This window comes from Colias philodice, chromosome 3 (genome assembly GCF_061535455.1).
Source record: "Colias philodice isolate Cphi_HAF_F1 chromosome 3, ilColPhil1 Martin Lab GWU primary, whole genome shotgun sequence".
Lineage (NCBI taxonomy): Eukaryota > Metazoa > Arthropoda > Insecta > Lepidoptera > Pieridae > Colias > Colias philodice.
In genome coordinates this window covers 3,871,493-3,896,207 of record NC_143088.1, presented here as the reverse complement: position 1 = coordinate 3,896,207, position 24,715 = coordinate 3,871,493, and the positions used below count along the sequence as shown (strand labels likewise).

General features: G+C 33.1%; 4 protein-coding genes and 1 long non-coding RNA gene across 5 annotated transcripts in view; 2 read left to right on the top strand and 3 right to left on the bottom strand.

Annotated features, from left to right (window-relative positions):
• LOC149489526 (GTPase-activating Rap/Ran-GAP domain-like protein 3) overlaps positions 1–4,701 on the top strand; it is a 49,385-nt gene extending 44,684 nt beyond the window's left edge. The window contains exons 22-24 of the mRNA XM_089714111.1: positions 1,097–1,230; positions 1,924–2,041; positions 4,262–4,701. Of these exons, the coding sequence (XP_089570237.1) occupies positions 1,097–1,230; positions 1,924–2,041; positions 4,262–4,364 (355 nt within the window). The 3' untranslated portion in view covers positions 4,365–4,701. The remainder of the gene's footprint in view (positions 1–1,096; positions 1,231–1,923; positions 2,042–4,261) is intronic.
• A 2,472-nt stretch (positions 4,702–7,173) lies between these two features.
• LOC149489525 (uncharacterized) lies at positions 7,174–10,264 on the bottom strand. Its single transcript, XM_089714104.1, has 5 exons — positions 8,648–10,264; positions 8,494–8,554; positions 8,094–8,215; positions 7,649–7,857; positions 7,174–7,356 (listed from the first exon to the last, which is right to left on the bottom strand). The coding sequence occupies exons 1-5, from the start codon at positions 10,138–10,140 to the stop codon at positions 7,256–7,258; spliced, it is 1,986 nt and encodes a 661-aa protein (XP_089570230.1). The 5' UTR covers positions 10,141–10,264; the 3' UTR covers positions 7,174–7,255.
• Positions 10,265–16,017: 5,753 nt separating this feature from the next.
• Positions 16,018–17,479, top strand: mRpL30 (mitochondrial ribosomal protein L30). Its single transcript, XM_089714103.1, has 3 exons — positions 16,018–16,267; positions 16,588–16,714; positions 17,129–17,479. The coding sequence occupies exons 1-3, from the start codon at positions 16,155–16,157 to the stop codon at positions 17,423–17,425; spliced, it is 537 nt and encodes a 178-aa protein (XP_089570229.1). The 5' UTR covers positions 16,018–16,154; the 3' UTR covers positions 17,426–17,479.
• LOC149489523 (uncharacterized) lies at positions 17,467–18,280 on the bottom strand. Its single transcript, XM_089714094.1, has one exon. It carries the CDS (start codon positions 18,187–18,189, stop codon positions 17,545–17,547), a length of 645 nt encoding a protein of 214 aa, XP_089570220.1. The 5' UTR covers positions 18,190–18,280; the 3' UTR covers positions 17,467–17,544.
• A 1,152-nt stretch (positions 18,281–19,432) lies between these two features.
• On the bottom strand, positions 19,433–24,276 carry LOC149489522 (uncharacterized). Its single transcript, XR_016318186.1, has 2 exons — positions 20,870–24,276; positions 19,433–20,805 (listed from the first exon to the last, which is right to left on the bottom strand). It is a non-coding gene; the product is annotated as an uncharacterized LOC149489522 (long non-coding RNA).
• Positions 24,277–24,715: the final 439 nt, after the last annotated feature.

Genomic DNA, 24,715 nt, shown 5'->3' with positions numbered 1-24,715 from the left:
ACGTCCTTAATTATAAAGAAAAAATTTTCGATTCTCGAAAAATTTAACTTATACCACTCAGATCTATCAAATATCGTGTTAGGTATAATAAAGACTATATTTGCATCAGTGCTTAGAAATACAACATTAATATGCCCAAAAATCACTGAACATCATATTAAAATACAATATTGAAAAAAATGCTAGACTTATTCGAATAAATACACCAATTATGTTACATAAAACCAATTATAAAAAACTAGGTTGAATAACAATGCGTGTAACAACGTCTAGTCGATAAGTTCGTAGATGCGTAGCGCGTAGCGTGTCTACACAATAGCTACGGTGCTACGAGCTCACGCAAACGCAATAAATAGCACTACATACCAAATTATATATTGTTATCACATTGAGTGCTCATGAATGTACAATAACTATCAATCAAAGCATTCCGTGACCTGACATATATTATATTTTATAGTGTGTTTTGTGATTAGTGGTTTTACTATAAAGGTGGTATTAATTTATAGTTCTTTAACTGTTTACATGAAGCCAACAACACATTATCGAGTAATTTATAAGAAAACATTGAAAATATAACACGATCTTACTCATAAACGTGCCAGTAGCTAATTAATCACTTAAACTTTCACCTTTTTTTGGTTATCTGCTACAATAAATTACGTTAACTGGCTTTTTATTACATACTATCCATTAATTTTTTTTCAAAGTAGCAACTTAGAATATTGTATTACAAGTATGTATTTTCTTTTTTTCTAACATGTTTTAATTAGGTTAAACGATAACATAATTTGTAATTAATAATACTATACTTCGCTACTAATTATTGCATATCACGACACTGGGAAACTATACGGTGACAAGACATTATTATGGTACCATCGAGAGTGACTAATGATGGAGATGGAAGGTGTAAGACCCTTGTTTATATTAGGTCAATGTTTGATCATGAATTCAGTTAACCGATGATCGAAAGTATATGCGAAGCTCTTGTTTAAATCAGGACATCATTAATTCAGTTAGTCTTGAACATTTCTTCCAAACATTATTTCGTGTATTTAGAGTATTTTCTAAACGAATACTAGCTAACCAACAGAACCGACCAAAACACTCGCACACCCGAGAACAATTCCGCGTCAAGTCGCAGCAGTTCGATCTCCTCGGAGCAGGAGAGCATCCGCCCGCCGCTGCAGAGAATGACGCCGATATCGCCGCCCACTTCACCGCAGGGTATGATATATTATTATTATAATATATATGTAAAGTTGTATGTATGTTTTAAGTGTATTATGTAGATAAAACTATTTTTCAACTGTCTTTGGATTTATATTAAAAGAAGTTAACTAAGTATATGGAAGAAATTATTGTTTACCAATATGTATTATAAAGACGTGTCGCATTACACTTATGTTACAAACAGAAAAATATAACAGAACACAACAGAACACACAGAAAAATAGTGTGTAAAAAAATAAACTTGGTGTAGTGTTGGAAACAGCATTTCTGTTTCCAACACTACACCAAGTTTATTTTTTAAACGCCCAAATATAAGCGCTATACGTGCTTTGTACGCAGGTCATGTGGCACTCCCGGTGTTCCTGCTAGCGCCAGCAGGGAACGTGTTAAGAACCAATACAATCTTCCCAATGTATTATTGTATTTCGCCATGCAAAACACACGGACTTCGCAAGCCTAAAAACTGCTAAACCCATTTTAAAAATTATTTTGTCATTAAAACTTTTAGGTACCTTGTTCCTACCATCTAAATTTTTAAGTAAAACTTGCATATAGAGTAAGGGTATTTTTTAATCTTACCAGAGAAGTTTCACTTCTGACACGTGTGCTCAGCACACATGCTTTTTTTCGAGGTTAAGCATGAAGCCGGGACAACCAGTTAGTTTAATATAATTGAATACTCGACAGAGAACAGCGGTCGTTGTGTGCGCATCTACAAGATCCCGCAGAGCAACCTGAGCGCGGCCGCCTACCAGCGACAGTCCGTCTCCGCGGACCATGTTGTGTGCTCCTACTTTAATGATAGGTATGTACTTACCTGACCGCCTCCTTGGTACAGTGGTTGACGCGTGAGCGTAGAACCGAGGGGTCCTGGGTTCGATTCCCGGTGGAGACGAAGAAAAAAAATGTCTCAGTCTGGCAGGACACAGAAGGCTGGTCACCTACTTGTCCCTAAAGGAAATGAATCAGTGAAACAGATGTATGTGTTATAGGCAAACTCCGAAGCTCCGGCGCTCCTAGGTTGGACTGGTCAATCCTCAGGTCAGACTGAATGACTTAGTCAAAGACCAAACAAATGTAAATTTTCGGCCTTTGACTAAACAATTTTCGTCAAACCTGGGAGAGACTAATTTGGTCAGGCAAACGTCAAAACACAATTTTATTAAATCGGGGTTTGACGAGTCAAACTCCGATATAGGTATGAAGTGTCTTATCTTCGTATATTTGGAAGCATTTTATCATTTAAGCAGCTTTCAAGTCTTAAGAACCGCTTAACTCTGCCAGTTCTGACACCTGATTGGTCAGCTTACGTGATTTTCACTTTTATATTTGAGATGCTTTGAGAGAATGCCGTGTGGAATTAGGCCCGCCTTTTGTACGATGTGCAATAAAGTATAAAATAAATAAATAAATGCTTTGGAATATACGGAGGTTAGTTTGTATAAGATTAAGTATAAAAAAATAACATTTTTAAAATTTTGATGTTTATTGTTTTGTGTGTGGAATTTTACATGTAGAGTGTAGACCTCAGTTCAAGGTAACGAACGTTCGATTACCAATACCGTCGCGCGTCGGTCGACCGTGTCAATTCGTTTCAGTTTACACATCGACTAGTCGAAGATTTTAACTAGTTGATCGACTAGTTGATGAACGACATTTAACGGTCTAGTCTCGTTAATGAAAAATGCGTCGACGACCCATTCCTAGTCGGAACACCGCGGTCCGCGAGAGACATTATGAACCTGTTTAAACATGTTCAGATCAAAGTTTGACCGAGAATTGCAGTCGCTTCTAGGATTGACTAGGCCAAAACCGAAACAGAATAATTTACTTTCGACGTTTGACTGAAAAGTTAGGAGCTCCTGGGTTTGACTAAAAATACTTCAGGCAAAGGGCGAAATTGAAATGTATTTCGGGGATTGCCTGATGGCTTTGGCCAAACCTAGGATAAACCAGTCCTTCCGCGAAGAGACTGTGTATCGGACTTTGACTATAACATATGCATAATGGATCTGCCCCATAGAAATCTAAATAACAAGACACATAGAAGTGCTATAATGTCATAATTCGTATGAAAACCGCTGTCGCCAAAATCAACACATTTAAACCGATAGCTAAACAGTACACACAAGTAAACTATGCCTTTTATTGGACAGCTTGATTTTAGTGAAAACTAACTTAAATATTAAATTAAGCTTTTTAATATGTATCCTAACGCACGAATTTACGGTTTATTTTTGAATAACATCCCTAAGTATATGAGACGTTTTGTTTCTTTTTGCTCCAATAAGGTTGAAATTTGTGTTAAACGTGATAATAAGAATGGTCGACTGTGTCATTCATTGTTATTTCGATTACTATGGTGACACTCGTAATACTTGTAAATATTCTATAATTTTAAGGAAAAACGGCATTATTTCTAAAAAAAAATATTTACCGATGAAATATTATTCCTTTATTAGTATAATTACAACTTGTGGAAGAATTTCCGCAATGGGAAATGCTGAAACACACCATGTTTACACACATACGTCTCCAGAGCAACTGAACAGTGACGAACACATTGGTGTTCTGAAAATCACCTGAGTGGCGACAAGGTCACGCGCGCTTACGACTTCTAGTGTCTTGTTATTTAGATTTCTATGATCTGCCCCTTACCCCACTACGGCACACGGGACTTCACTCATGTACTTACCTGTTATACCTTGCTCGCAATCGCGCAAGCCAAATGTTTTGCTATTGAGCACATATACAACTTTCCAACGTTATTTATTAAACGCCCGTCGAGTACTCAATATCCTCTCTTTTTCGATGGAGGATCAACCTTCCTTCCTAACCCCATAACTAACAAATAAACTTGCAATAAAAATAATTATACAGTCGTACTTTTATTTAACCAATTATCATCAAATTTCAAATTCAATGGATATCTAGAGATAATCTTTCAAGTATTTGATATTACTATAGACTATTTCTATACTATAAATTATTTCTTACAATAATAATTATTATATTCATATTTCAGGCCAAATAGCATACGACAAAAACTAGCTGCGTTACGTCTGGACAGCAAGTCGAGAGGAGGCGGTGATGAAGAAGCCAATGATTCGCACACGTCTTATAATTAAACTAATTGCACAAATACCTATTAAAATAAGTTATTTTTATTTAAAATTTAGCATAAACATGATTTCTTTAAGTCATATTGTATAAGAATAAGGAACAGAAAACAACTTGAAATTATAATAAGATACAATGTTACACTTAAATTGAAGCTTTCCATTCAGAAAGTTATTTTTGAATGTGGTCTCTGATGTATTCAATAGGAAATAAAAATTGTGTTATGTATATATTAGTAAATTTCCTATTCTTAATAAATTACCTACTCTAAATGTTGACACCAAATAATACTATAAACAGTTAACAAACTATAGAAATAGGACTATATTTTACACTAAATTTTAATGTTACAAGTCGATGGATAATAAAATTAAATAAGAATTATAGATTTGGTTCATCAATTTTTTTTTAAATCGTTTATATTCATTCGTCATCAAATAATACAGTACCTAACACTGTGACCTAACTGTAAATATTGTTTCCTGTAGACGTACCTAAGTAATTAATTTTAAAAATATTGATTTCTAAACTTGATTAATAAGGTCGCTGTGAAGAGCACAATTACTTGTAGGGACGGGCTAAAAATATATGTAAATATTTTGAAGAGCAGCGTCTATTCCATGTAATCGATGTTTAAAACTAACTAAAATTATTTAAATTTATTGGCTGCTTGACGCACTTTACTTCTTATAGATAGAGATAGATAGAGAGTGATAAAAGAAAGACTGGAATTGGAATGACATCTCTTAAGTGGTGGGCAAAGAAAGAAAAAACATCGATTTAAATAAAATGATAGTAGTACGAAGAAAGGTTATAGGTTTTTGAATAAGTGAAAAAGTATAGGTAAAGTAGTGCATATAGCTGAATGTTTTTAAAGAAATCATTCTTAAACTATGTCATTAAAGTTCCAAACATTAAATAATTAATTCATATTAGGTATGCACCTAGGCATTAAATCGCAGTGAGCGCCAAAATATACAACGCAAAAGCTGATGCATTCATTTATTCGTAGATAGAACTTGGTGGTAAATAGAAGAAAAGTCATGAAATTAGGGATAAAGGTGAAAAATATGGTAAATATCAAAGAGCGCCATAAGAACTTTCAGCTCTACCCTCAAAGGCTAGAAAGAGCAAGAGCTAAACTCGATTTAAAAATTAAACTTCATAATTGTTTCAGATGTTTTGACTGTTTGATTATGTATCTCATTATAATAAAATTAGGTTTACATGGCACCATCTTAAATGCTCATAATTTTATTAAACCATCTTATACTTATTACACTGCACGCACGTAGAAATGTAGAAGTAATTCATAGGTTGTAGTGGTTGTAAATATACAGAAAAATCTGTCTGCACTACGTTAATCATAATTTATCTAGTCAAGTTATCTAACTGACGTCTAAGACAAAAAGTGATGTAAAATAGATGTTTGGTGTTAGCTTAATAGGAATTATTTGTTAATAATAAATATTAACAGACATGATGTTCGACATCTTTGAATATAAGTGCCATCCAAAAAATTGGTTATCTTCATGTTATCTTTCTAGATTTTAATATAAACAAATTGCGATGCAAGAGAATTGAAGTTATTAATAGATACCTACAGTATTTCCTTGTACATAAAATTTATATTTAGTACGTTCATTTGAATAGGATCTATCTATGTTTAAGTAGAAATCTGATAATAAATGTTTTAAATATAATTATACTTAACTACCTACCGATAAATAATTATTAATGTGTCTATTTACTACTAAAAGAGAACCAAAAGAAGAAAATATAAGATTAAGTAGATAAGTAATCTTAAAATATTGTTATTGCAGGATTATATGAACATAATATTGGTATAATATGACGAATAACATGTAATATTTTTATAACACACCAAAAGCTAAGTTATTTATTTTAATCGAATATATTTATTACTATTTTTATTAAATAGAATTCCCTAAACTCTGTTTAATAATTAATTAATACCTTAGTAACTATAATAATATCAAGGTCCTATTTGTAAGAACTTAGTTCCTTCAAAAAAGAGAATACATTTCTTAAAAGCCAACACACAAACATTAATAACGAAATCTCAAATCAGTAAATTGAAATCTCATTGAAATCATACATTTCATATTATGACATAGGCATTAAGGCAGTGCTCGGAATAAATTGACTGATAGCAAAAGAAATTGTCCAATATGGCTAACATTAAAATACTACTACAAATTACCTAGTAGGTATACATTTACAGCAAATTAATATTAAATTCTAGTTTCTATCTCTAAATGTTTATTCGTGTATCTAGAGTTAAAAGAAAATAAATGTACAAAATGTGTGCAAGTGTAATTTTAAATACCTCCATTAAATATACCTATCATATTCATCTAAATGTTTTATATTTTTAAGATCGAACGATTATTTTTTATTGTTGTAATGGCGTGCGTAGGCCTACCGATATGTAATCCTAAAATGAATCTCAGTAGTATATAATGTATGAAAAAAGATATTATTTTGTGTGTTGTTATATTAGTAACAATTTAATGTTCTAAGGTTAAATTGTCTATGAAATTGATGTTTGAAATGAAAGGTCTCTTACTGGAGTTTATAGTAAATGTTAAATTATTGTGAGAATTATTTTGTTTGCAACTGGTGGCCCGTGGTGACCGTCTACCAGTTACCACTGTCTAGAAAACTATTATTTAGAATAAGTGTAATATTATAATAAATTATAGTCATAATGTTGAAATGTTCCCAAATTATATGTAGCTAAATATTATGTAGAAAAATTGTTATTTTCATTGAAGTTTAAATAAAATAAATGTCTGTTCTATAAATTAATTGTTTTATTTCATTACAATATACAATAATTCATCTAAATATACCTTAAAGTATACAAAAGTATATTCTATAATAACTTAGGTTGTTGCTTTAATACTGTTATATCCAAAAATTTGGGTATTTCTTGTTGCGGCTTTGGTGGCTGGCTATGTGGCTGTGTGTGGTTACCTAAAAATAAATGTAACATTTAATATAGTTTCCATTGTGTAAATAATAACTATTAATTTTTGAATTCAGTTCAGGTAGTATTCATAATATAAAAAAAAAAACTATACAAGTATTATCTGAGTATAAGGTCTTATTTAATTTTAATATGTTAAGTAGAAGAAAGATTTAGGAAGAATAAAAAACATATGTGATGAGGATGATAAATATTAAATATCCATAAAATTATTTAAAAAAAAATTGTAAAAATTATTTTAAATATAAATTGAAAATATATACTTGTGTAAATTTTTACCTTGTAGTATTTTATGCCTTTCCATATAATTTTTCGTAGCAAAAGACATCTCAGTTGATGCCGTGGGTTTGTTTGAGGCAACATTCCCAAGTTGTTGGCCATTTTGAAGGTATTTAGCAGCTAACTGGTTCATTTTTAAACTTGTATCAGTTGTAGCTGTAGTCATTTGGGGTGGCTGCATTTGTATTGGATTTTCTCCAAATGTCACTCTGAAAATTTATTTATTTTGCATTAGAAAAATGAAATTGTTTTATGCCTCTGTCTGGTGAAAACATTCATGACGCGTTTCGAAAAGACTTCTTAGTGAAGAAATAGTTTCCCAGAGTTCATATTTGTTGTTAAGTCGTGTATATTTATGCATCTAAAGACGTAAATGTTCCACTTTTTCGAAAATTTCCGAAATGCGCACATTCTACACATTCACATCAGCGCTAAAAATACTAACCTTTTAGTCACACTAACATTTGTTTTGTCAATTTGCATTAAACATTTTTGCTTTGCATTTCTGTACAGAGCACTAGCCGATGAAGGCATATCAGAATCTTGTAGCATTCCATTTACTCGCGTCTGAAAGAAAAGTATAAGAGATCAATAATTATGGAATGAATCCATAGGTCATTGTAATTTACAAGCAAATGTACCACATATAAAAATACTATAGGCACATATTTCAATGACATTCAGGCTTTGCAATAAGGCTAAGGAAATACTATTTTAAAGTTTATAAAACGAGGAACAACTCTTTTCTATCTTGTTACTACATTGCTTACAGCTTGTAAATATACATAATGTATACACTGACTATTTTATGTGAAGCTTACTCATAATAAATATATTTTTCTCACCATAACTTTATTATAATAAGTCCAGCCAACATTGGATGGATCGTCACTTTCTGTGTCTGAACTGAAATAAACAAAAAAGAAGTTATTAGAAAGCATATTTAAACACGTTATTTAAGCACATGCTATTTAAATTAATTTAGAATTGTGTTCTTACTCGCTATAATCTTTAACATCCAAATACATGCTTTGTTCTGGAGACATCATAGGAGTGGTGGCATTATCCACTTGGACATTGTACAAACTGAGCTCATTAAATGTTTTATCCTCAAATCCAGTATTCTTTGTCATTTCATCATTGTTGAAAGCAGAATTATGAATAGACGAATTTGTGTCATTTTTCTTACTTATTCCATCTAAAAAATTAATATTAACAGGCTGCGCTTTAGACACAACTTCTTTTATACTGATTTGTGATCTATTGCATTGTATCTGCGCTTCACTTTGCTTTATTACTTCTTTATTGATAACTGTAGATGTTCGAACCATTTCGAAACTAGTCATAACACCAATGGATATTTTATGTTCTTCACTATCAACTGATTTCAAAGTAACATGTTCCGTAACATAGTTTTGGAGAGATGGATTTGCTTGATTATTCTCTTTTCTACTTGCAGCTATGAATTTATCTACCTTCTCTTGTAATAACTGCAATTGTTCATTTTGTAGCTTTATTATTTTATATAGATCTGTTACAGTGGGCTCTCTCTTTTCCCTTACAATGGTGTTTTGTTGTTCTAAGTCTAAACACTCAGATCTCTTACTCTGTTCATATTTTTCTAATGCCCAGTTCTTTTTGTCTACTGCATTAACAGGTGATTTATTACTGCAATTGCATTTGGGCAGTGGAGGAACTTGCATGTTATAATTACTATGAGTGCATGATCTGGCATCTGGAAATCTACAACAGCACTGATTGACTTGGTTTTCCTCCCTATATTTTGTACATGACGGCATTAAATGATAAGGAGTACTTGTTTTTACACAGTGATGACATTTGCAGTAATTATCATTTGAAACAACACAGGGCTCTTGTTCTAAATGGGGTACCATGTTATTTTTATTAAAACTTCCTAATTTCATTATTTCTGTTTTCTTTACTAATGGATTGTTCTCTTTTTCTAAACTTAATTTATTAACTTGCTCACATAATGGATATACTTCCCTCATTTTCCCAAGTTGTTCTCTTTTAAAAAAAAAGTCGTCACCCTTGCTCAGAACATTTGGGGGATCCAAATTCGTCTTGTTAGTCAAAATATTTTTTGGTATGTTTTGTACTTTAACACACGCGTCAGCCGTTACATCAGAAAATATTTTTTGAGGCTGATTTCGGGGTTCCTGACACGTATAGTCCAACACGCTTAAATCAAGATCACTGGAAGGGGTTTGCTGATTTCCAACCGTTGGAAAGTTTAGTGAAGGTACTATAGTCTTTTTCACTGTGGCATACGGTGAACTGTTCCCACATTCAAATCTTTGTATCAAGTCATTTGAATAAGGCAACAAGCGTGGCCCATCATTGCATGTTTGAAAAGGTATGGATTTTATCCCTTTATCTATGTAAGGTCGAGGAGAATGACAATCCGAATCATAATTCATTATGTTCGTATCTCGTAGTTTTAAAGGGGTTTCAAACCGCACTCTCTTCATAGGTATACGGAACTTAAATATAATACATGCAGAAACTTTCACTAACAAAACTAAATTATCTAAAAGAATAATACTTTCAACGAAAAACTGTATTCACAACATTCTAAAACTTTTCGGTTGTAAATTCAAACATTCAAAAGATTTTGTCTTTTGATGGATTTTGACAGTGACATAACTGTCACCATCATTCTGGATACAAGGTTTTTTTCACGTTTTATTACATCACACATTCATACCTTCAAATGGTGAATTTAATATTCTTCAGTATTAAGTAAATTATACAGTTGATTTTAACTTATCAACTTGTAATCATAATATAATATATAATAAGACAAACTCAAACTCAAACATTTATTTATTCAATTAGACTTCTTCTAGAAGCACTTTTGAAACGTCATTAAGTACATGTTTTTAACCTTTTGAACGCCAATGACATCTATAGATGTCATGCGCAATCGTGCCCTGTGCGCCAACGACGCCTATACATGCCAAGAAACAGATCATAGATAAATACAAAATAAACATATTAAACCTTTACTTTTACGTGTTTTATTTATACAGTTTATGAACTGAATCCCCAGTTATTACATAATTGTACACAGTAAACAAAATTGCCAAGTAGTTATTCAAATATTTGATGACAAAAAATAACTTAATTAATGGCTAAAAAAGCATGTTCTCTCGCGCCAATGACATGTATACGTGCCTACTAGTGATGTAGTGTAATATTCAAGTAACTTCATTAAAATTTTAGCGAAATTACTCTAATTCGCTTAATTTTTGTAATAACTACAAAAAAAATATATAAGCTTAGTCACTGAGAAAAAAAGTAAATACTACATTCTTTGGTATAATACCATATTGTCTATATTGTGGATATTGTTGATTTGAATATTTTCCTTTTCGCCAATCATGCGCATCCCTAGCACAGTATCGATATGCAATCCCTTCTGCGCCATTGACATGAATAGATGTCGGACTGGTGACGTCGTAAGCGCGTGCCGTGTTGATAAGTGCGGAAAGTTGTAAAAATATTTTATCGAGTACCTATTGCCGAGAGTGTGAGTGCCTTTATTAGAATATTCTTATGATACAAATTGTCGCTATGTCATATCAAAATATGGTAATTGACCTAAATAGGTACCTACATATAATTAGTATTTGTAATAACTCAAGTATTAAACTAAATGATTGGAAAATAAATATGTAGTTTTAATGCAATTCCCTTTATTTAAAGGTAATAGTTGTTTTGATATTTACAAATAAACACTCCACAATAATACCTATAGTTCATATAAACTTAATAAATAAACTCGATAAGTTATAATAATATACAGCTACACATCCCTAATCAGAAGCGAGAGATTATAAAAAAAAGGATGGTTGCCCGCGCCATTGGCATGTATACATGCCAATGGGGCGTAACTGATAGAGAATAGTGCTGTAACTTGCTGCAATTTTATATGTATTTTTGTATCTCAAAAGGTTGATTTTTTTTGTTGATAGTTGCTATAAATGTGGTCTTAAGTTTTTACAGTAGGAGATGAGGTTAAATAAATATTATTTTTGTGTTATAAGCTGTTTATTCAAATATTCAGACGTGAATTATTATGTTTATCGATAACATTTTGGAATCCCTACTATTTTCAAGGTTATCTCATTGAATTTGTGGCTTGGCGTGGAGGGCACGGCGATGCGTTTTTGCTCTGGCGGTCAAAAGGTTAACATTACCACCGATTCGGAAAGCAGTATCTACGGAGAAGAATCGGCAAGAAACTCCATAGTTGCTCTTTTTAATCATGTCAGATTTACAATTTTACAAATTACATAATATGTAATATCATAATATATTATCATAATATACCAAAGAACTGTCCTGTGGTTTTTACGCGACAACCCTCCATGGGTTTTTATCTTCCATATATTCCTTAATACTGTAATAGGCTCTCTTGACAAGTACATTTTTTATATAAGATTTAAATGTAGAACTACTAAACTCTTTAATATTATGAGGAATTCTGTTGTAAAAGCGTATACCTTGGCCCATAAATGAATTTTTAACTTTAGCTAGCCGGAATAATGGCATTTCAATTTTATTTCTGTTTCTTGTGTCATAACAATGTCTATCTCCTACTTTTGTGTGTAAGTAAGCGTTATTATGTACATATAAAATATTATTAAATATATACTGCGACGGTACAGTAAGGATACCAGTATTCTTAAAGAGATCTCTTAGTGAGTCTCGAGCACGCAAATTATATACAGAGCGTATGGCTCTTTTCTGTAATATAAATATAGTTTCTATATCTGCAGCCCTGCCCCATAGCAGGATTCCATAGGACATTATGCTGTGAAAGTAGCTAAAGTAAACCAATCTAGCCGTTTCTTCATCGGTGAGATGCCTTATTCTTCTAACTGCATATGCAGCTGAGCTGAGCTTAGCAGCGGTGGTGGTAACATGGGCCCCCCATTGAAGCTTCTCATCTAATGTCAAACCAAGAAAAACAGTCGATTCCACAGGGTATAATACCTCCCCGTTTAAAATAATATTCCTTTGCACCTTTTTTACATTTGGGAGGATAAATTCTACACAATTTGTTTTTTTTGTATTTAATAGTAAATTATTAGCATTAAACCAATTGGATATGCGTAAAAGAGCAGAGTTTACTTCGTCAACATTTGTGTCATGTCTATCCACATTAAAAATTAATGAGGTGTCATCTGCAAACAGTACTATTTCACACATATCCTGCAAATAATAAGGTAGGTCATTAATATACACTAAGAACAAAAACGGTCCTAAGATAGATCCCTGCGGAACACCTATGTTAATCGGCGCACCGAGAGATTTCTCTCCGTTAACGACAACGGTTTGTACCCTGTTCTGAAGATATGAAGCTATGAGATCCTGAGCTAAACCTTTGATACCATAAAAATTTAGTTTCCGTAATAGAGTGGAATGTTCTACACAGTCGAAAGCCTTAGAAAGGTCGCAGAATATCCCCAAAGCATTCTTTGAATTTTCCCATGCTTTGTATATATGTGATAAAAGAGCTACTCCGGCATCAGTGGTAGAGCGCCCCTTTGTGAAACCATACTGTTTGGCGTGCAGTAAACCATTTGATGCAAAATGACTATTTAATTGGTTTAAAATTAGTTTCTCGAAGACTTTGCTCAAAGTTGGTAATATGGAAATTGGCCTATAGTTATTACTGTCTTCTTGGTCACCACTTTTAAATAAAGGAATAACTTTGCTAAACTTTAGTAAATCAGGGAAAATACCACAGTCGCAACACTGATTAAATATAAACGCTAGTTGATTGGCAATGTTTTCTATGATATTATTTACTAAATTTACAGACATACCCCAGAGATCACATGTTTTTTTTAAATTTAATGTTTTAAAAGTTTTAACAATTTCATCAGCAGTCACGTGTCGCAATTCAAATAATTTGTTACACTCAGCAACGTGATCCCTCAATAAAGACTCTGCAAGCGCTGAAGACGAATTTAAATTCTTAGTTAAACTAGCAGGGACACTACTAAAGAAATCTTCAAAAGCAAGCGCAACATCAGCACTTTTGTCAATGACCCTACCAGAGTTGACAAGTTTTATGGTACTATCGTTTGATCGGATTTTGCCCAATTCACCATTAATAATTGTCCAAACCGTTTTAACTTTATTGTCAGAGTTGCGTATTTTGTCTCTGATATACAAACTCTTGGCAGTGAAACAAACTTTTTTAAATGTTTTTGAATAATTTCTAACATAGAAATGATAAGTCTTTGTTATATTGTTTCATACCATATAACTCGTAAAGAACGTTCCTGCATCTGTGTATACTAGGAGTTGCCCATTGGCTGAATGGTAAATCCTTGGTAATAGTTAAAGATTTAATTTTAAATATTTTTTCATATTCACTATGAATGAACTTAAAAAGATTTGTAAACATTTCACAAGGATTTTTATGAAAGGATTGATTATTCAGGTCAGGTAGTTTATTATCAATATTATTTCTAAATGTATGAATGCCTTTTCTAGTTATAGGCCTAACATTAATTCTTTTAAATGTAGGTATGCAATCCCATTCAAAAACTACTTTCTGGCCACAGTGATCCGAAGTTAGCGTGTTGAGAATATATTTTTCTAAACATTTGCAATCACAGTATATATTATCAATACAAGTTGCAGAAGTAGGTGTTATTCGTGTAGGCTCATCAAAAAGTTTATACAGATTAAATGAATGAAACAAATTAACTATTCGTGTTGCCGTTTGTGTGTGTGAAAGTAAATCAATATTAAAATCACCACATACTATTACCTTCTTTTTACTCCTGCCTAAATGCTTTAATATTTCTTCCATGACTGTCTCAAACAAATTATAGTCACTGGAAGGAGGTCTGTATACGCAAACAATAATGTAACGCTCAAGCTCAACACAGGACAGTTTAATGGTGCGTTCTACAGAAAGGCTAACAATGTCAGTTCGTTCCTTGCATTTTAAACTATTGTGTACAAAAATAAGAGAACCTCCATGAATAGCATTTGTCCTAAAGTATATACTTTTTAATTTATAATTATCAATATTTATTAACAACTGACATTGTTTAAGCCAATGTTCTGTTACACAAAATATTTTAATTCTATTATGATTTAAAAATAATTCTATTTCTAATAATTTGCTAGCCAAGCCTTGAATATTTTGATGTACAATGGAAAAAGGCTGCTTAGCTGTTGTCTTACATACTAGTTTAAATCTAGCTTAGGGCTAGTTTGTCTATTAACACTTAACCTAGGTTGATGTATATAATTACTACTACATAAAATTATAGTAGATCGATGGTCTGCTACTGAACATGTATCAGACTGGTTAATAATTTTATATGCTACTAGCGGTCCGCCCCGGCTTCGCCCGTGGTACATAATTACGTTTTCTCTACATAAGAACCATCCTCTTACTTCAAGGAATATAATAAAAAAAGAATTATCGAAATCGGTTCAGCCGTTCTCGAGTTATGCGCTTACCAACACATTTTGCGATTCATTTTTATATATAAGATTAACATAGCAAGTTCTCTCTTATATCTAGATGGCAGATACACTGTATTCTTTGTCAAACAAAAAGATTTTATACAAGAATTTATGTCAAAATATATAAATGCATCACTATGATGATTTGTTAAATTATATAATTTTAAATTGATATTATAGATAAATTTGTTTTGATTTTGTGTCAAACCAGGCAAATATGGCAATGTACACAACATAAATTTGCATTTTGTCTCACTACTAATTTTCAACATTTTTTGAAATCCTATATCAATGTCATGTTTTTTTAAATTAAAACTATCTCCGTATAATATAATAACAATACTATTTTCCTTAAAACTAAAATTATCTAACGAATTCATGATATATGTAAATGAACTATTAGGAGTGCAAAAATTGGTTACTTTATGCCCTAAGTTCACATTCCCAGAAGCCGATTTTAGAGATTTATGTCCTCACAGTGTGCTTTTTGTAGACTGTAGACATTTCCATTGGCCGTATTCAGAAAGAAAGATGGAAACTTATAATTATAAGCGCTTACCGGCGCTTGTCAGCGCTGGTTCGTTCTAAACAAAGGAAGCAGGTTGAAGCAGACCAAGACAAATTTATATGGCAAGCTTGTCGGCGCCGTTCAGCGCTTATCGGCGCGTGTTCAAATATTTTCCTGTGCGGGTTACCAGCGCTGACAAGCGCCGATAAGCGCTTATAGTTTCCATCTTTCTTTCTGAATGGGCGTGTCATAATAATATTAGGATTATTATGACATTACTCTGTGGCATATGTTTTTTATTACTCTGTTGTGGTATAGCGACAGGCGACAGCTGCTGTCAATCATTGCCAAATTCGTCTCTAATGGAAATAATAATACAGTCGTCGGGGAATCTAATTTCTGTTTAATATTTAGTTCGAAGTTTTATTCGATTAGGTTTATATTGAATCTTAATTTATTAACTAATTGATTAAAATGAATCGAGGCACAATCAGTCTATTTAAGCCCCTGACAATAATCAGTAGGTCAAAAGGTTATAAACATTCAGGTGGAATTCGTTATCCTGGAGGTATTACTTATTTTCCGAGGTAAATTTCAATAAATTTTTATCTTTACGGATAATACTAATTCAGGAACAAGAAATAGACTATATATCTGAAGATTAATTATGTAAATGTAAAGATGGACTACTGTGCCGCGTTGTATCACCCGCGGACGAAGCCGCGTGCAAAATCAAGTATTTCTATAACTCATGATGTAAAACCTACATTCCCGTGAAGTTTAATCAAAATCCGTCCATTAGTTTTTACGTGAAAGAGTAACAAACAACCATGCATTCTTACAAACTTTTGCCTATATAATTTTAGCACGATTATACATCCAGTACGATTGACCGTTATTTTTGCAGAGATCCAGATTATGTAGAACCTGATGTGACACCTTCCAAATTATTCAGAGTAGAGCAAATCAAAAGCACAAAGCACTATCCTTATTGGCAAAAGGATATCCTGGAGAGTTTAAAACTCAATAGCATTGTAAGTTATATAGTGTTTATATATTAATATTCACAATATTTATTTGTTAGGCCTACATTATATTGTGTAAACATTAAATTCTATGACAAAAAATATTTAATGGATGTGATTTCTGCATATATTAATTCTGTATATATATTTGAAAAAGTTCTGTATATATATTATTTGAAATTTTGAAAGTATGATTGAGAATATTTTATATTATTAACTAGCAAACCGGGCGAACTCCGTTTCGCCACCAGAGACACCTTTTCTTTGATATAAACCTCACGGAGCCAGAGACCTTTCCAACGAATGCAAAACCGTGGAAATCAGTTTGTGCATTCTGGAGTTATAGCGTCAGGAAGGAAAACCCGACTCATTTTTATATAGTAGATAACTACTTAATAATTAATTAATGATTTTTCTTTTCAGAACCAAGTTGCAATTGTTAAAAATGTACCGGAAATGAATGCAATTTTATGGAAAGTAAAACATCTTATTAAAGTCACCCCTATTACATATCCATATGGAGAGCCAACAGAAGAAGATATTGAACATACAGTTTTAAAAGAAAATGGAGAATGCATTGTCACCAAGACACTCAAACCAGATGAAAGCAAAGTAAAAGCACTCGAACAATTTGAGAAAAATCCAAAGAAAATGGACTCCACTACAATTAAGAGAGATTCTAGACTCAAATGGAATAATGCATACTCGGGCGGTTACTAAAATTTATTTTTATTGTATGATTGTAAATAAATAGATATATAGATTATGAAAAAATCTTTTATTTTTTCTTTAATGCCATTATTTTATCTTCTCTACAAAAAACCGTAAAACTTCTTATATTAATCAATAAGTTTACTTTTTCTCTTATATAATAAGTAATTTAAATGTTCCGGGGTCTTGAAGTATAAATCCAATAGTATACCATGCTTCTTGCCAAGATCATATCTTGCATTACCCCATGATACTACAAATGTAGGGTTTAACTTTTTGAAGTCCTTTAAATTAAATTTGTGTTTGAATGTATAATTGTACCAGTGCCCTCTGAAAACAGCTACATAGTTATCACCATCTTGATATAATCGTAGGACATATTTGTTCAATAGAACTTTGATTGCAATATGGAAAAGAAAGAATGAAGTGAGATACACTATGAATTCAGTTGCGTTGTTTGCAACTATAATGCTTTCTCCCCAAATCAATGGATCATTTATTGCTTTATAATCAAACACAAATGTCGTATAATATAATGCAGAAGTTGCTATAATACTCGATGATAAAGTCAAATACGCAGACGTAAAATTAATTGCTTTATCCATTGGAGCTTTATAGATCAGTTCCCAATTTTTCGACATTCCATCTTTCTCTCTCCATTTATCCTGAAATTCTAAAAATCTCGACGGATGGTGGGAACTGTATTTCAGACGGCAAAGTCTTGAGACTGGTTGATGTTGATGAATACTCTTGAGTAATCTTAAAACATTCATTTTAATTTTATTATTCAATTTAAAATCGCATTGACTAAATCCTATTTACCTCTACTATAATACCTACCTATCAAACAGAGGTTAATTTTCTGTCAATTTGACAATTATAAATCACCACAAAAGAAGTCTCATGAAAAAATTTGACAGATATAGGTAAAACACAGAGGTAAAATGCAGTTACGACACAAGTAACGAGTATCCGCTACCGGCTACCGCCTTGGATAGCGCCTGTGAGCAGCGCTATACCGATCAGTATAATCGAATAGGTACGCGATTAGAATCTCTCATATACTATGTAAGAAATATAGATACCGCTCTAATCTCAATAGGCATTAAGCTAGATTTCGGTCCGTGGCTTCGCCCCGTTTTCAAAGAAAAAACCATCATAGTTCCCGTTCCTGTGGGGTTTCCGGGAAAAAACCAGCCTGTCTTATTCTGGGTCTTCAGCTATCTTCATACCAAATTTCATTGTAATCTGTTCAGTACTTTTACTTGAAAGAATAACAAACATCCATACAGCCATCCATACTTACAATCTTTCACATTTAAAATATTAGTAGGATTATTACATGTAGGCTACCACCGTGACTTGAACCCAATAGAAAATATTATATTGATCTTGGAAAAACGAATTGGTTGACATTTAAGAGCCAGCAAAACGAGTGAGAGAATTATAGGACAGGACAGGACATTATCAGGACATTACGTTTTCCTATTATCTATTGCTGTCGCGCTATGCCTCAAGCCTCCCCCGTAGAGCGCAACAGGGACAACTGCAGCTTGGGCCGAAAATACCTAGGAAAATTACGCAAATTCGACGTTCCGCAGTCCCCTGTTTCGTCCTCCAATACTGGACCGATTTAATTACTTTCTTCAAGCTTTCTTCATAATTTAGTAAAGAAAAGTATAGGCTATGTACCTACGTTTTGATTTTTGAAGTGAAACTTCTTTATCGGGGTTGGACAAAAATTTAGTGTAACATTTTTGCGTTACGCAGTACGCGTGACATTTTTGCGTTACGCCGTACGCGTGACATTTTTGCGTTACGCCATACTCGTGACATTTTTAAGGTCATAAAGAAGTTTCACTTCTTACGTGTGCACTCTAGTACACGCATACATTTTTTTTTTATATAATGTTCAAAAATTAGTTTTATGGAAGACGGAACATAACGGAAAATCTGTCTTATTTCTTACGTTTTGAATGATTCATATGAAATACTCTATAAAATGAAATACTTAAATACGGGTAAAAAAACAGCTTTATTATTGATACAGCAATGGTTCTTCTTATTCTACTTAACATAAATACATTTTTATTGTTATAAACTTTAAACAAATCAAATTGTAACGAAAATAAATAGGTAACAATACATAGTACATTCTCATGTAACGTTCATTCAAATTTTATAATGTCAATAAGTAATAAGTTTAGAAAATTTAAATAAGCCGAAAAAAATTCTTACAATGTGCGGCCGCCCCACTATAATATGTTTTAGGCCCGAAACAGTTTCATTTTTGTTTTATTGGAAATATCTAAGGAGCTTCTCTTTTTAAATGCACGAGTAGAACACCCAGAGTTTTATTTCAAAAAGACGATTTTTAAAAAAATATTTAAAATATTGGAATTTTCGCGGCCGACTGAGCTAACTCGTATAAAAAAAATTGATACACTAGATAATTTATTATGTTGCTAATATATTATGTAGTGATTACAGGCGCAAATTATCCCTTTTTGAAATTTTCGATGTTGTCGATAGAGGCGAAAGTATTGTAATTTTTACTGATTTTCGTTTTTATTTTTTTATATTATATGCAGGCTCTGTTTAGTACCAAAAGAAGCCTTGAACTGAGGTCTACATGTGACAACAATACCACATTCTAACCACGAAGTTATTACGAGATATCGATTTTCAAAGAATTCAAAGATAGGGTTGTCACTATTTTTACCGTTAATTACGTTTGACTTTTAATGAGATTACTATGATCAATGCTCGAAATATTGACAAAAAAGGAGATTAATTTGTATTAATTTAATATTATTGAATTGTCTTCAAAATCTAAGATATTTTTTTTATTCCGTTAATTTATTACATAGATATTATAAGGATTACCTACACGCAATATGCAAACAAATATATAACTATTCAATTTTCTCCGTATATCATAAACCAACGATGTGATTTAATTTTTAACTTTGAATAACGATAGGTATAAACTTTTAGTGACGGCCATATGCCCAAGACGGCGGACTTCTACACTTTTTGGACTCCCATGATATTATAGGTCTCAAATTAAAGGACTGAATAAATGCATCGCTCAAAATTGTAAAGATTGGCAGAAAAGACAACACCTGTCGAATTAGCACAGTACATTAATACATAATTATTTGTAATTCCTTTTGATTTTGTTGAAATCATCGTAGGATGGACCGAGCGCCAGTCTGTTCACATCCCGTAATCACATTTTGTACTTCAACAACCTCAAGGCGTAACTGGGGTACGTCGTGCAAAATTGTGAGCGGGGAGCTTGCCTTAACTGGGTGGCTCGCGAGAAGGAAACCTCTATAAAATCCGACAGCGAAGTCGTTTAAAACCTGTACAGTACTTGGCCCATTCTGGGAAGGAAGGCATTTATACTGCAGACAGTTTAAATGCCTTCCTTCCCAGAATGGGCGTCACCTGGGAAGGTGACATTTATATCGGCCCTACTCGTGGGATAAGAATTAAGATGTTCCAAAATAAACAAGCACAAAAAATAAACAACGAACATAAATTAACCCAAGAAAGCTTATAAACGACACCTCTATCAATCCTAATATAGAAAGTTTAGTCTTAAACAATTCTTCCGCAAATGCACAAAGAGGACCATCTCGATTACATAAAATTCCAATGTTTTTCTAAAGAAAGTAAAAAACTTTGTAAAACTGGTGCACCAGAAAATCTACCTTGTTCGGAGCTGATTAATATAGTTATGAGGGAAACAGGAAATACTTTAAAATCCGTATCATCTAATGATCAAGACCGCCTCATAAAAGTTATCAACTTTTTGTTACGAAAACAATGAAAATGTTTATAGGTTGCAAAAGCAATATAAATTACATTTTGAAAAAACATAAAACTTATTTACAAAGGTCTTTCCTGGATGATATACCCGATGACTTAAAGATTAAAATCAATGATCACCCCGGCCCCGCTAACGTCCAATCTATTGTTACACCAGTTTCTATTTTAAACAGTGAAGATATAAACGGCCAGTCGAGCTGTACAAGTACTAGTGTAACACCATCATCTCACATTCCTTCAGGTTCATGTAGTTTTGAAAACAACAACAAGAGTCGTGTAGGATATAGACAAGAATTGAGGTCTCGCAAACGTTTGATGGATCATTTTCAGAATGATTCACCAAATAAAGTCATTAAAGCGTTTGTCTCATCGATGGCCGGGGCTGAGATAGTTTCTCCAAAATCAAAAAAGGACCTAGAGTCCGTTATTCAATCGTGTCTCCAAACTCCAAGCCGAGCTACAAAGGTTCACAAATCGATAACCAAAGAAATTCAGCCGTATACAGTATACACCTGAAGAAGCATTGGGAGTAATAATCGATAGAAAATTAAGTGTTGAAACGTATATTGAAATGCAGCAGGATTTACAAAGGAGGGGTTGTCCTGTATATCCACCTTATGGTCAAATAAGAAACGCCAGAAAACTATGTTACCCACAAGAAGAAATTACAGTTTCTGATGTCGAAGCATCTGTTCCTTTAAATGGATTATTAAAACATACATTACAGAGAATTGTGCAAAGTTGCGAAGAGAGTTTCACGACATATTGTAATCGAAAAGGAGTCAGAGAAGTAGTTTTCAAATTTGAAGGGTCTTGGGGTTTTGATGGGAGCACTGGGTAGGCATTTTACAAACAGTATTTTGAGGATGCTTTCAATAATGAAAATAACCTCTTCACAACTACTTTTATACCTCTTCGTATCGTATCTGAAGACAATTACATTGCTTGGTTTAATCAGACATCACAATCCTATCGTTTTTGTCGACCATTACAATATATCCAATATAGAAAGGAGACGAAAGACCTTATTTTAACTGAAAAGGCTTGGGTTGAGAATCAAATAGCAGGTCTAGAACCGATTTGTGTACAAACGACAACATTTTTTTGTGAGTTAACTTTGAGCATAATAGACGGAAAAGTGTTAAATATTACAACTGATACCTCCTCACAAATGCGATGTCCTTTTTGCAAATTAACGGCTACCAAATTTAATAATTTAGAATGATCATATTCTGCATCTACCATCAAAGAAAATTTAAGACACGGCCTAAATCCCCTACATGCTTGGATACGTCTTTTCGAATTCCTCTTGCATCTCGGATACAAAAATGATCCATTAGTGCAAAAATGGCGAATAAAAAAAGTATCCGAAGAGTGCCAAATAGTAGAGGAAAGAAAAAAGCGTATCCAAGAGGAAATAAGAAGCAAGATGGGATTGCTAATTGACGTTGTAAAACCTAATGCTGGGACTACCAACGACGGTAATACTGCCCGAACAGCCTTCTCGGACAAATATAGACACATATTTGCGGATATTTTAGGACTCGACTCGGGTATGATAGACGATTTCTACATTATACTTGTAACAATATCGTGTGAATTACCAATTGACTCCGCTAAGTTCGGTATTTTCTGTCGTGCACTGGCTGAAAAAAACACTGGATTGGCCACACGCTCCGAAGGGATACTGATCATATACCAAGGCAAGCCTTAGACTGGAACCCCCAAGGAAAGCGTAAGCGTGGTCGTCCTAAACAAACCTGGCGGCGGACAGTCATAGACGAAGCCAAGAAAATCGGGAAAACCTGGAGCGAAATCAAAAGGGAAGCTCTCGACAGAAACGCCTGGCGGAGCACTGTGGATGCCCTCTGCCCCAGCTAGGGGACACAGGAACATAAGTAAGTAGTAAGTAAGTACTGGCTGAAAAATATGTGCGCTTATATAGCTGGCACCCGATGACAGTAACAGTGCATAAGATCCTAGTGTACGCTCAAGAAATAATAGAGACAAAAAATCCAGTAGAGATGCTCTCTGAGCAAGCGGCCGAATCACGAAACAAATTCTGGCGCACGGACAGAGAACATCACTGTAGGAAAATGGACAGAAAGAAAACAATACTAGATCTTTTCCACCGTGCATTAGTCATCAGATCCTTTTGTGTCGAGCGTTCGCCTCCATCAGCGTCAAAATTTTTCGGAAAGACTTCCTCTGCCCATTGCCGTTCGAGAATTATTAAAACCCATCGACGAAAACGATTTATATGTTGATCCTGAAACATAATCAGGATTCCGATGTAAACGGTCATAAATGGATGGGGACCATTTTTTGCAGTAGTTCCACAGAACCCTTAATGTTTCAAGTCCGACTCGCACAATTTTTTTCAATATCTCCAGAATTGATGATAGGTTCTACTGTCGCATTAAAAGTTAAAGGGGATATTTACCGGATTTACGGCAAAATGCGGTTAGCAGTGAGACGTCGACTTTATTGCTTATTTTTTTTTTAAATACCCTAATAATAATTTATTGAATAATATTAAAATATCGACTATAACTAACGACTTAAACCATAAATAAAAACTTGGTAATAGATAGACGATTTATATAATTGTAAAAAAACATCTTTGACTTTTTCTTTATTAGGGACAACCCTGACATTGAATTCTTTGAAAATCGATATCTCGTAATAACTTCGTGGTTAGAATGCGGTATTTTTGTCACATGTAGACCTCTGTTCAAGGCTTCTTTTGGTACTAAACAGAGCTTCTACTAACGCCTGCATATAATATAAAAAAATAAAAACAAAAATCAAAAATTACAATACTTTTGCCTCTATCGACAATATCGAAAATTTCAAAAAGGTATAATTTGCGCCTGTAATCACTACATATATTATCAACATAATAAATTATCTAGTGTATCTATTTTTTATACGAATTTATATAGCTCAGTCGGCCGCGAAAATTCCAATATTTTAAATATTTTTTTTAAAAATCGTGTTTTTGAAATAAAACTCTGGGTGTTCTACTCGTGCATACCCCTTGACCATCGAGCGGCCCGATCGGGCCATGACACAATAGATTTTCTATTGTGTCTGTGATTCCGGGGGCTGAGGGATTAAAAATAGAAGCTCCTTAGATATTTCCAATAAAACAAGAATGAAACTTTTTCGGGTCTAAAAACATGAAGTGCGCCCTTAAGAACCAACATTTAGTGAAAATCTCTTGTAGGTATTCGTAAAGCAAGAACCTCACACGTTTTGCTTATGAGGCGTGCAATTGTGGAATTATTGTTATTGGATTAAAAAAAGAATTACCTATACAATATCTGAATACATCTAATACTATCAGTACCTACCTAATGCGCCTTATAAAAATATAAAACTGTGAAATATTAGTTGAGATCTCATTATGCTATGTATTGCGTACATTAAATAGGTACCTACGTTTTCCAACACTATAAT